Source organism: Echinops telfairi, unplaced genomic scaffold, assembly GCF_000313985.2.
Source record: "Echinops telfairi isolate 266 unplaced genomic scaffold, ASM31398v2 ScPeMD7_5592;HRSCAF=6446, whole genome shotgun sequence".
NCBI lineage: Eukaryota > Metazoa > Chordata > Mammalia > Afrosoricida > Tenrecidae > Echinops > Echinops telfairi.
In genome coordinates, this window is record NW_022109491.1 from 44,776,212 (window position 1) to 44,790,194 (window position 13,983).

The 13,983-nt window shown below is 43.9% G+C and overlaps 1 protein-coding gene and 1 pseudogene across 1 annotated transcript in view; one reads left to right on the forward strand and one right to left on the reverse strand.

Annotated features, from left to right (window-relative positions):
- Positions 1-4,973: 4,973 nt before the first annotated feature.
- The window catches only part of BANF2 (BANF family member 2), a 21,270-nt gene continuing 12,260 nt past the window's right edge, over positions 4,974-13,983 (forward strand). Inside the window, exon 1 of the mRNA XM_004697813.2 lies at positions 4,974-5,099. Coding sequence (XP_004697870.1) covers positions 4,974-5,099 — 126 coding nt within the window. The remainder of the gene's footprint in view (positions 5,100-13,983) is intronic.
- LOC115871331 lies at positions 11,849-13,678 on the reverse strand (annotated as a pseudogene).

A 13,983-nucleotide genomic window follows, 5' to 3' on the forward strand; every position in this document is an offset into this window, starting at 1 on the left:
ATCACACAGGCTGGTGTGCTTTTTACATGTGGGCTTTGTTGATTCTCACCTAGATGGCTGCTTGTTTGTCTTCAAACCTTTGAGAACCCAGAAATTATATCTTTTGATAGCCAGGCACCATCAACTTTCTTCACCACATTTGCTTATGTACCCATTTTGTCTTCAGTGATCATGTCAGGGAAGGTGAACATCACAGAGTGCCATGTTAGTAGAACTAATTGTTCTTGTGTTGAGGGAGTACTTGAGTGGAGGCCCAATGTCCATCTGCTACCGGAATACTTTATAAATATATGTACATAGCTCTATTCCCCTGTCATCATATATAAATGTATTTACAAATATACATGCCTGTATTTAGACCTCTATAACTGTCTTATGCCTCCCAGTTCTTTCCTCTATTTCCTTTTATTTTCCTCCCATTCCACTATCATGTTCAGACTTCATTCATGTTTTGGTAATTCCTGTCAGCTATATTGCCCTTGATTGAGCCCCCCACCCCCACCCCAAGCACCCTATGACCTCCTCACCATCAATTTTAGTTCACTTATTCTTCCCTTATCCCTGGGTTTGTTGGCACCCCCCTCCTTTCCCTCCATCTCTCCCTCTCCCATGCCACCCAGGGAACCTTTGGTCCCATTGTTCTCTCCTCCAGATTGTTCATCCCACCTATCTTGTCCAGTTAGACATGCATAGACAATAATGTGCGCAAAAACAAAGCGGAGCAAAACATAACCAAAAAAAGAAGACAAACAAATAAATCAACAACAGCTAAGACAGCAAAACAAAAAAATAAATAAAGAGAAAAAGAAAAACCAACAGTAAAAACTGAAAATCCATCAAGTGTTCCAGGATCAGGACTGTCCATTGAGCTTTATGAGTGTTTTCCGGTAGAGTCTGCTGGGGTGCAATGCCCTGGCCCCCAAGTCCACCTTTGGCATTCCTCAGGGACTTTGTTGCTTTGCTCCCCTTGCTGCTCCGATGTACACCGTTAGTGCTCATCCTGGTGCAGTGGGGTCAGGTTGGGCACATCTCCTACCCTGTCCCCCTTAGCATTCCGTGTCAGTGAGGGACTCGTGATGGGACCGGCCCTGTGATTTCCTCTGTGTCTTGGCTGCTCGGAGCCAGAATAGTGTCCTCAGGGCTTGGTGGCCAGGATGAGTTCTACTCTCTCCTTCCCTCTTCGTTTGCTCCTGTCCAGAAGTGCCCCACTTCCTGAGCTGCAGCTTCAGTGCTGTCCTCTGAAGTGCATCCCTCTGGGGTGGGGGGTGCTCACCAAGTTGGAATTGGGAGGAAGCCCCGCTGACCTGTCTGTTGGCTCCATTGTTCATGCCTGTATGTTGCATTCATGTCTTGGCATGCCGGGTTGAAGTCTAGTCCCTCTCGCTCTCTCCTGTGGAGATATAAACAACACCCCCCCCCCTTGGGTGGGTTAGTGCCCTCTTCCCCCGCCACCCCTGTCTCTCTCTCTTTTTTCCTTCTCTCTCTCATTATTATTTGGCTGCTATACCAGTGACATCACAACTACTAACATCACAGCAACACACAAGCCACCCCAGTATGACAAACTGACAAATGTAGAGTAGCTAAGGCAAATGATGAAGTCAAAGAGCTAAACAGAATCTTTCAAAGGACAGCTCAAGAAAATAAAGTATTATAATAAAATGTGCAAATACTTGTGGTTAGAAAACTAAACAAGAAGAACACAATCAGCATATCTCAAATGTAAAGAAATTCAAGCCTCACTTTGAAATATTGAAGGATTATATAGGTACAATATTGAATGTATCAATGGAAGATAGAAGGTATACACAGTTACTCTACCTAGAGGAAATATTTAACACTCAACCATTTTAAGAGGTAGCGTATGAGAAAGAACTGATTATACTGAAAGAAGCAGCAGAAATGGACAGAATACCATTGGGAATGTTCCAGTGTGATAATGAACCACTGGAAGCACTCACTAGTCTATGCCGAGAAACTTGAATCTGGCCCACCTGGTCAGCCAACTGGAAAAGATTCATATTTGTTCTCATCCAAAAGGTGACCAAACAATACAGCAATTATTAGACAACATTATTAATATCACATGCAGGAACTCATTCAACACTGGTTGCAGCAGTATACCAGCAGAAGGCTGCCAGAGATACAAGCAGGATTCAGAAGAGGCCATGTCATAAGGGATATCATTGGTGGTGTTAGATGGATCTTGAATGAAAGCAGAGCATACAAGAAAGATGTTTTATTGCATTTTATTGAGTATGCAAAGGTATTCGACTGTATGGATCATAATAAACTATGAATGACGTTGAGAATCTGAATTCCAGAACACTTAATGTGCTCATGGTGAACCTGTACATAGACTAAGAGGTTGTCCTTTGAACACAAGATAATGTTTCATAGTTTAAAATCATGACAGATCTGTATCAAGGTTGAATCCTTTCACCATACTTTTCCAATCTGGATGCTGAATAAATAATCTGTGAAGCTGGAATATATGAAGAAGAACATGTCATCAGGATGGGCTTACTAACAACTTCCAATAGGCAGATATCAACACCTTGCTTGCTGAAAGAGGAGGACTTGAAGCACTTGCTGATGATGATCAAAGATTGCAGCTTTCAATATTGATTACAACTCAATGTAAAGAAACCAAAGACCCTCACCACTGGACCGATAGACAACATCATGATATCCTGCCCAGTCCTGAGCCACCCTGACAATACTTGTTACGTTGGAGTCTATTACTAAACCATTTCCCCAGTCTATCTCCTTGAGAGTCTTCTTCTTTTTCACTAACCTACTTTACCAAATATTATGTCTTTTTCCAGGGACTAGTATCTCCTGGTAACATGATCAAAGTACATGCAATGAAGTCTGGCCATCCTCCCTTCTCATGGGCACTGTGGATGTGTTTCTTCCAAAATGGATTTGTTTGTTTTTTTGGCAGCCGAGGCACTTCCAGTATTCTTTACCAGCACCATAATACAAATGTATTGATTATTCTGTGGTCTTATCTATCTGTTGTCCAATTTTCATATGCATGTGAGGCAATTGGAAATATCGTGATTCGAGTAAGGCATACTTCTGTCCTCAAAATAGTATCCTTGCCTTTTAACACTTTAAAGAGGTCTTGTGCAATATATTTTACCTAATGCAATGTGTTCAAACTTTTGACTACTGCTCCCATGAGCATGGATTGTGGATTCAGGCATGTGGATCTAAGCAAGACAAATTCCTTGACAACTTCAACCTTTTCTCCATTGATCATGATGTTGGTCCAGTTGTGAGGATTCTGGTTTTCTTTACATTGAGTTGTAATCCATACTGAAGGCTGAAATCCCTGATCTTCATCAGCAAATGCCTCACATTCTCCTCACTTTCAGCAAGTAAGGTTGTGTCATCTGCATATCGTAGGCTGTTAATAAGCCTTCCTCCAATCCTGATTTCACATTCTTCTTCATATACACCACCTTCTCGGATTATTTGCTTAGCATGCAGATTGAATAAGTATGATGAGATGAAAAAACCTTGATGCAAACCTTTCTCAATTTTAAACAATCCAGTATCCCCTTATTCTGTTTGCATAACTGCTTCTTGATCCATGTACAGGTTCTAGATGAGCACAATTAAGTGTTCTGGAATTCCCATTCTTCTCAGGCAATTCATACTTTATTATGGTCCTCACAGTCAAATGTCTTTGAACAGTCAGTAGAACACAAGTAAACATATTTCTGGTGTTCTCTGTGTTCATTCAAGACCCATCTGACATCAGCAATGATATCTCTTGTTCAACATCCTCTTCTGAATCTGGGCTTAATCACTGGCAGTTCCCTGTCAATGTACTGCTGGAACCATTGTTGGGTGATCTCCGTAAACAGCAAGGCATAGATCATAGTAGAAAATTGTAGTGGTGGCTTTAACACCCATCTCCCCTTTTCTGGACAATAATCCAGGACTTAAAACTCATCTAGTTTAGGACAATACAACTCTGCATCTACTCAAATCCAGTAACGGGGCATCTGGCTCACACCTAAGCTCAGACTAGCCACCTTACAGACTGGATGAAGCCTCTACTCTTTTTCTCTTATTTCTCTCTCTTGTGGAAAAGATATTGGAGAATGTGTGTGCTGGTGCACTCCTTTTATGATTGTAAGAGGAACTAATGGAGGATAAGGACAAAAAGAAGAAACGTTGAAAGATTCAGAGAGAAAAGACCACCTGAGCATAACATACCTGAAGTACACCCTACCCTTGGACTTCTGAGTGACATAAACCTTTTTGATCTAGCATGTGTTCTGTTGCTTGCAACAAAACGAGTTCTTATGGAGTCTGCTAAATAATGGCTTGTTCATTGAGCTGCTGGTAGGTGCTGTCGAGTTATTTCTGACTCGGAGTGACCGTCGGTACAAAAGAATGAAAGAATGAAACCTGGTCCCGGGCCATCCCCACAATCGTTAGGTTTGCACCCATTTTTGCAGCCACGGTAGCAATCCCCCTCAGCAAGGGTCTTCCCCCGTTCAGCTGCCCTTCTGCTTTACCATGCATGCTGGTCTTTCTTCTCCAGGTAATGGAGTCTCCTGATAACATGTCCAAAGTAAGGGTGACATAGTCTCACCCTCCTCTTTTCTAAGGTGAAGTGAGAAGGTAAATTAGCTAAAATAAGCCAAATGTTTAAGTATTTAAAGTGGAAAGTTTTGGAAAGGAGTCTGCTGCGGTCCTTAACATGAAGCATATCCTTTCCATGAGGATGCATGTGACTTGTCTGTGGCCCTCATTAGAAATCTCCCACCCTGTCCAGGTGGGAGTGGACTCCAGGGCACTGCACCTGGCATCAAGAACTCTCTGATAAAAATGTAATAGAAGGAAGCCTGCCATCTATCAGGCCCAGACTAAGGGAGTTCCCCAATGTCCATTCACGTTGAAAACAGTCAGACACCTCCTAATCCTTTTCCTCCCCATTGCTCTTGCAGAAGATGGATAATTTGTCTCCAAAGCTCAGAGCTTTCCTCTCTGAACCCATCGGAGAAAAAGATGTTAGCTGGGTGGATGGGGTCAGCCATGAACTTGCAGTCAATTTGGTCACCAAAGGTTTTAACAAGGTAATTTGTACTTTGTTTCTTCTCTACCTTCTTTTCCCTCTCTCTCTTTCCCCCACTCTTGCTATACGGCAGCCCTGCCACCTGCCCCTGCAAGGCGACTGGACAGCAAAGCTACAGCCTGGCAGGTGGTCATATGCTTCAGTGTGACTGACCCCTCATGCTTGGGCAGCCTCAAGGGTCCACAAATGGCAAGCAAATGGAATTTCTCAGAGCAGCCATTATTAGTGCTCTAACACCCAGGGCTGACAGATGTGAACAGGCTGCCCAAATTGGAGTTGATCATCCACCTCCATGGCCATGAAGGAGCGTCTGTGGGCTCTTGCCTGTCCCTGTCAGGGTGCCAGCGGCACTGGCATATGGAGTAAGAGCGAGGGTCTACATCAGAGTATGGAGATATAGGTTTTGAAATGACATTCCCAGCCTACGAATTCTGGTCCTATCCAGTAAAATCAACCATTCTTTTATGTGTGTTTATGGAGCTATTAGAAAGCGGATGCTTAGAAGGTTAGGAGAGGATGGGCAACATTCCCAAACCAAACCCAAAGACAGCGAATCTATGCAAATGAGCCTGAGAACTCACATGGCGTATGAGAGTGGGCACCAATTCAAGCGAGGGCACCAACAATGACTCAATTCCCTTCTTTTTTCCAAGTCTGTCTCTATTAGACACGAATGTGTTGCAGAAACACCTAAAGAGACTAGGAAGTGTCTGTGTGTTTGTACAGCTAAAAATCTGTTTGCTTTGTACCAGTACACTGCATGGGTGGTTTCCAGGTGCTATCTAATCTGATTGAGCATTTTCTGGGAGAAGCGCTCTTCTATGTTGTTAAGTTGGTCCCTGATTCGTGGTGACCAATACAACAGAATGAAATGCTGCCCAGGCCCGGTGCCATCCCATGGCAGGCTCTGGATCAGAACATTGGCTGGGTTTCAGAAGTAAACCTCCAGGCCTTTCTTCCTAATCCACCCCCGTTTGGAAGGGCTGCTGGGACTTGTTCAGCATCGGAGCATAATGAAATCTCTGCCAACAGGCAAGCACAAGTTACACATGAAATGCATTGGCTGAGAACTGAACCCAAGTGTCTCCCATGGAAGGTGAAAATTCTAACCACTGAATCACCATCAATGTCCTCTGTAAATTACATGGAACCAGTTGTTAAATATTTTGAGCATCACCCTATCTACACATCAACTTAATGTCCAATGGGTGGTATTGTCAGAAACTGGTGTTTCACAATTAAGGTAGATTTTATGCTCCCCCCTCCCCCCCAGATAAGAGAGATGGAGCCATCACAAGATGGTAATGAGAGGGGCAAGGCTAATTAGAGGATAACATTTAAACTAATGATTATGAACTTTGCTTCTTTATTGTGTTAACACACCTATGGCAACTTGTATTAAGTGCATCGATATTATATTCAGCTCAGTGCGTTCTTACGTATACTTTTACCCATATACCATATGTACTCCAGTATAAGCCAACCCGAATATCAGCCGGGCACCTAATTTTACCACAAAGCTGCATTAAACATGTGCTGAAAAACTCGGTTTATACACGAGTATATACGGTACTACCACCCAGATGCAGCCATCAGACATCGGCCATCAGTGGTTCTCAACCTTCCTAATGTCACAGCCCTTTCATACAGTTCCTCATGTTGTGGTGAAACCCCACCCCCCACCCCGACCATGAAATTATTTTTATTGCCACTTCATAACTGTAATTTTGCTACTGGTATGGAACAGGCAACCCCCGTGAAAGGTCGTTCAAACCCCAAAAGACTCTCGACCCACAGGTTGAGAATGCTGATCTAGATGGTTCACATATTCTCTCACCTATAAAAGTTATCCCCACCCAGAGGTAACTACTCTTCTAGCTTCTACGAGCAGTGATTTAATGTTTCTGTAATTGTATGTGGGGAGTTTTTGTTGTTCAAGTATACTTATATTTATATTAAGGTATAATTTCAATATAGTGCCCGTGGGCACAACTGAGAAGAAGCTCTCCTAGTGGAAGAACTATGCCCTGAGCCTTTCTAATCCTGAATTGTAACTGGTTAACTTCTCTAATAAGCCCCATAATTTTGAGTGTTCTCTTTGAGTTCTGAGTGACCATTGCAATCAACTGTAAAACCCAGTTAAGAAGAAGAGCATACTGTGGGAGTGAAGGTTGGGTGTGGGAACTGGTAAAAAGGCTGCTGAGAGAGGCACGTGGCTGATGCCAATTCATAGAAATCAACCTTGGGCTGATGATGGTGGTGATCTCCTTCCCACTGTCCCCCACCCCAACCCCTGTGAAGTCTTCATAGAATGCTTAAGACAACGACGTGAATGAATAGTGGGGAAATTGTAAGCATCGAAGTATCAGGGCTGTAGGGAAAAAGTTAATATTTGGCCCAGGAGAAGCTGGCCCTTGGGATGTTCTTTTTCTTGTATGAAGACCTTTCGGCTGAATAGTTACCAGCATGCCACGTCTCTGCTTGTGTTGTTAGGGGCTGTCAAGTAAGTTCCAATCATAGCAACCCTAAGTACTGTGCCATCCTCATCTCTGTTACGGTTAAGCCCATTGTTATATGATGCCACTGTGTCAATTCATCTCACTGAAGGTTTCCCTCTTTTTTAACGACCCTCTGCTATTCCTTGTTGTTAGATAAGTGCTGGAAGGCTAACCGCAAGGATGGTAGTTCAAACTCACCAGCTGCTCTGCAGACAATCTGCCCCTGTTAATGTTTACAGCCTCAGTACCTCGATACAGGATTACTATGCGTCAGAATAAACTTGATGGCAGTGGTACTACGCAACCAATAGGATGCCCATTTTGGTCTCACCTGATGACCTGCCCAATGTGAGACACGGTCTTACTATCCTCGCCCTATCTCATTCTGACTGTGCTTGCTCCAAGACAGATTTGTTTGTTCTTCGGACAGTCCATGGTATATTCAATAATCTTCACCAACACCATGTTTCAAAGACATCAGTGCTTTACTCTTCCTTATGTACTGTCCAGCTTTCATGTGCACACAGCCACCTGGGTGGGGAAGTGGATTACCCATTGGGTTACTAATCATAAGGTCGGCAGTTTTATTCCCCAGTCACTTCAAGGCAGAAAGACGAGCTATCTGCTCCCATAAGGACTTACAGTCTTGGACAACCTAAAGGGGCAGTTCCAATTTGTCCTATTGGGTCCCTGAGTTGGAATGGCAGTGCTACCTGGGGAAATCTAAGCTGGGCATTGGGAAGGACATCATTTGGGAGTCAATTCCTCTGTCATTGCAAAGCTCTGTTTAGGCGTACGTCACTGGTTTTCCACTTCAGTTTCTTCCTGAAAGTCAAACACGGCCTTAGGTTTCACCCTGACTCCTTATACTGCCCCCACCTATCTTCTGACTTGCTTGATTTTCCGGCTTTTCTGCATTCTTTTGGAGTATCTGCTGGTTTGCAGAACCTCATGAGGCTGTCTCCAGGACCCTGCCTCCTCCTCCACCACGTACCCGCGCTCTCTCTCTAGATGCCATGAGGTAGGACACCAGCCTCTGCTACTTTGGTATGCCATCATATCATCAGCCTTCCTGGGTTGTGGTCCTGAGTGGAGGCTGGCAAGGAAACACTGTCCCAACCTTTGTGTCTGCCACTGTATAGATCAGACTTCTATCTCCCTTTCAACAGCTGGGAAGAGTTGGCTGCTCTCTCTCGAGTGTCCCTCTGGTTCCCCCACTTAATTCCTGAGCTTCAAACGATTGTTTTGGTTCCTACGCCTCTCCGGGAGCTCCAAAGCCACGATGTTGGTGGCATTGTCTTTGAGTTATGTGGTGTCTCCGTTCCCTGAAGTTTTTGCCTGAATAACTAGGTCTCTGCTGGCCAGACACCAACCCGTTCGTGGCATTGAGTGCTGGCCTGAGTTGAAATACGTTATAAAGATAAAATACCCTTTGAGTCTAAAGGCTTTTTTGGTTGTTTTTTAAAAAGTAAAATAGTTATATTAAAATTTTTATGTTAATATATTCTATACAGTAAAATGATATTTTGAAAGTATGTGACATAACAAAATAGATTGTTAGAATTAATTTCACCTTCCCCCCCCTTTAACTGGGGCTACTAGAAGATTAAAAACCACATCAATAATTTATGTTTGACAGCAGTTTCCTATGGCTAAGCTCTAACTTGGCTTTACATCCTCAGACCCTCCCCTTATTCTCTGCCAGACTGTTTATGAACCACATATACATCTACTCACCAAGAGGCATCCCCTCTCCAGGTCCCACTCGCCTCCTCCTTGAAGTTTGTTTTCTGCCCACATGGTCTAGCAGGGCTTCTTTTTCTGAACATGGGAAATATTCAGTACAAGCCTTCTCTGGAAACTGTAGTTTCCTGTTAGGAACCGTTAAGTCAATTCCAACTCATAGTGACCCTATCTACAATAGAACACAATGCTGCCCGATCTTGTGCCATCCTGTTGCTATACTAGAGTGCATGTCTGTGCAGCCACTGTGTCAATCTACGGTATTGAGGGCCTTCCTCTTTTTCCTTGACCTACTTTTCCCAGCATGATCTTCTTCTCCAGTGGCTGGTCCCTTTTAGTAATATGTCCACAGTAAGTGAGATGACATTTTGCCATGTTCCTTTCTATAGAGCATTCTGGCTGTACTTTTTCTAAGACATATTTGTTCATTGTTCTGACAAGTTCATGGTATACTTGATATTCTTCATTGCGGTAGTTGGGTTTTATGTCAACTTGGCTGGAGTAGGATTTTCAGTAGTTCAGCAGTTGAAGCCTCTCCCATGATGTGACATAACATAATAAATCAACTCTATGATGGACTGTGCTCAAGCAATTGTGGGAAGGTCAGCAGGGAGAGAAACCCCTTATTCAAGACACATTTCTAAGGATATTTTCTTTGGAGGTACGGCCAACTTCATAAATAAGTAAGTACTATAGAGTCCTCTTGGCTCCTTACTGGTCGGATAGCGCATCGGGCTCATCTACTGCTGGTTCTTCGGCCTTGAGCTACTAGCCCACCATATTGCCATCAGAGTCTGATGTCAGACCTGCCAACCTTGCATCATCAGCCTCTGTATCCACCAGCTGTGGTCTACCTGCTTCATCTTCCCGCTTCTTGGTTCATTAGCCCTGGCAGAAAAACCTTCAAGCTTAACATCTGACCCATGAAATTGACCCAGACTTGACTTACCTGCTTCTACAATTGTGTGAGGCATTTTCTTGATATAATTTACATATATACGTAAATTTTTATTTTTATATATATATATATAACTGGTTTTGCTTTTCTAGATAACCCAGACTAGTATATTCACCAACCATATTTCAAAGACATCAATTCTTTAGTCTCCCTTATTCATTGTCCAGTTTTCACATGCATGTGAAGTGATTGAAAATATCATGGCTTGGATCAGGTGCACCTTTATGCTCAGAGTGACACTTTGCTTCTTAGCACTTTAAAATAATGTTTAACAGATTTGCTCAAAGTAATATGTTTGATTTCTTGACTGCTACTTCTATTAGCGTTGATTGTGGATCTACGTAAAATGCAACCCTTGACAATTTCAATCCTCTTTCTGCTTATCATGAATTTTCTTATTGTTCCGTTTCTTAGGATTTGTGCTTTATGTTGAGGTGAAAGCCATACTGAAGGTGGCTGTAGTCTTTGATCTTTATCATTGAGTGCTTTAAGTCACCATGATTTCAGCAAGCGAGGTTGTATCGTATACATCTTGCAAGTTGTTAATGAGCTTCCTCCAATCCTGATGCCTGGTTCTTCTTGTGGTCAACTTCTCTGAATATTTGCTCAACATACAGATTGGATAAGTATGGGGAATGCTAGAAGCCTGACACATACCTTTCTAGAGCGTAAGCCGGCCAGAATACCCTTGTTCTGTTTCAATGACTGCTCCTTTATGTGTGCATTGGGTACAATAAACTGTTCTGGAATTCCCATTCCTTGTCATCTTACCCACAACTTGTCATGATCCAAATAATCAAACGCCTTTGCATAGTTAGTAACACACAGGTAAACATCTTTTTTTTTCTCTGAATCCACTCAAGATTCATCTGACATTAGCAATGACATTCCTTGTCTCATGTCCTCTTCTGAATCCCTATTGATGTGATTGTCTTAAAATTAAATGCAGTGAAAATTTACTGCAAGTGATCTGAATGATTTGTATGGATAATGTCTGTGTTCTTTTAAAATGTCTGTGTTCCAATTGATGTGTGTATGGAGTGGGATAACAGTTGTATGAGCCCCTAATAAAATGTTAAAAAAAATGTCTGTGTTCTTTTAAATCACCTTTCTTTGGAATGGACATAAATGCAAACATCTTCTAGTTAGTTAGCTAGGTGAGTGCTTCCAGTGTTTCATCTAGTTGTTGAAACATCTCAACTGGTATTTTGAAATTCATTAATTACTTTGGTTAAGTGTATTCCTTCCACTGTGTTTTGATCATTCAATATTTTTATGGTGGTTTGGGGTTTTTTTTCCCCTGTATTGAGAAACTTAAGACTTAAGTACATCAAATAAAACCATATTTTTCAGGGGCTGGGGGGGAATTAAAACCCACAATAGGAAAAAAGTTAACATTATCGGGACTTTGATAGAACACAAAGAATATATTGGTATAGTTGAAAAAAAAATTCTAGGTGCTTCATAAGTGACCATTTGATACAAAATGTCCTATTAAATTCATAATTTGTGGTTCTTGATGTTGAGGTCCATAGGGGAAGTAAGGAAATCTTAACACTTGAGCTGAAATCCAGGAGGGGTGATTTGGCTTCTGAATTGCTTACTCCTCGTCTGAGAGGCAGCAGCAGCAGCACCCACCTTCTGGGCAACTTCCTTCTTGGCATGATGAACCTGTAGAATTGCACCAGCTTCAGTCACCTGGCAGCCGGGGGACTCTGGGATCTCAAGCATGCGCAGCAGCTCCGAGTTGTCGTTCTCCACCAGCAGTACCTCATGATCTTCTCATCTAGGTTGGAATGCATCCTTTGGCTAAGGGAAAAAATCACTCTCCCGCATCTGCTGCTGCTCCTCTGGGGGTGCTGTGGCCAGCAGTGAAATGGTCAGGGGCTCTGGCCCCTGCTTGTAGATAGCAGGCTGCGGGGCCAGCAAAGCTGTTTCACAGGATGAGGGCTGCAGACGCTGGAGGTGACTTGTATGGGACCACAGTCTGAAGAGCAGCAGCAACTGCAGCAGCCAGAGGTGCTACGTTCTGCACAGATGTGGGCACATCAGTATTCTGAGTGGTAGCAGGGAGGCCATGAGAGGCCAAAGCATTAGCAGTCGGAGCCAGATGGCAAAGAGTTGGACGAGGTCCAGACTGGTGTCAAGCACTTAGCATTCCTTGGAAACCTGGAAGTCTCCCTCCTTGCTGCCAGCATGGATTAGCCTCATCTGTGCTAACTGGTTAGGCATGTAATGTAGAGGTCTTCCCTGGGCCTCTGGAACTCCTGGCATGAAGTAGCCACCAGCTGCCGGCTGAGACTGATTTAAGATGGCATTGGCAGGGAGCACTCTCATGCCTGCCACCCGCTGTTTAGATTAGTTGGTCAGGCAAGCCTTTCACTTCCGGGACAGGGCAACGTACAGTGACTTGGAGTCCACAATACTGTCCGTTCATCTCAGTGACCTCTTTGGTCGCTTCTTCAGGAGATGAAAAGCAGAAGAAGCAAAACCCTTTGCTTCTCCCATCCTCCAGCATCACCTTGGGGCTGGTGACTGGCCCAAAAGGAGAAAATTCTGGAACTGGTCCATGGTGTCATCCAAGTTCTTAACATAAAGGTGTACCCCCTGATATTGACTAATTCTCTGCTGTTGAAGCTGCTCAAACTTCCATTTGAACTCAGCCTGCCCATTCATCTTTCTCCTGTGCATGGCCCACAGAGATGACCTACCCACCAATTTCCTTTCAGGTCATCTCCTCCACAGCCTTACTGGCATCTTCTGTTTTCCGTAACTCACAAAGCCAAAGCCTTCGGATTAAACACTGGGATCTCTTATCACCTTGCCACTTAGGGTCTGAGCAAACTGGCCAAGCAGCTCTTTCAGACCCTCACCGTCCACTTCTCCCCAAAGCTCTTGGTGAATTCTTTGGCTTGGGCTCCAAGCTCGGCTTCTGCTCTTTGTGAGACTTAAATCTGCCCACAAACACTTTGCCTTCGCTGAGGAACAGGCTATTTATTCATCTTCTCCAGGGTCTTGTCGGCAGCCCCTTGGGTCTCAAAGTGGGCAGAGGCTAACCCTTAGTGCCAATGTTTCCAAACAGAAAAAGTAAAACATAAAATGCCTTGAGGTCTATGGGTTTGTCCAGGTCCTTGGTGGAGATGTTCCCCACACCAAATTTTCACAGCGAGGGACCCCCTCTGCGACCACATGATTCGGTCGTCAAAAGTTCATGATGTCACGGGCCGAACAGCGCCAGTGGGCCTCTGGAAGCTGACTTAAGCATAACGCAAGGTGCATCGGGTGATACATAAGGCAGTAGACCTGGGTGGTCAGCACAGGCCCAGCCCGACCAAACTGTTCAGGTAGTATGGCCTTGTGACCCGCGCAGAAGGAGACCATGGGGTAGCTGCGGCTACAGCATTCATCTCCCCACCCCCCAGTACCCCAAGCTGTCAGGAGGACTTCTTTTAGAGATCACCACCAGACAAAAGAGGATCCCACCCAGGGCTCACAGGTGAGAAGAGCCTAAGGGGCTAGAGTCTGCTCAGATACACCCCAGACAGAAGACTGCAGTTCAGGGGCAGCTCAGACCAAAGGCGCTCCCCAAAACCAATGGCCTTCCCTGGGAGTTTGTAGTCTGTAGCTGCCCTGGTCTGAAACTCCATAATATATATATATATATATATATGTATATATATAAATGG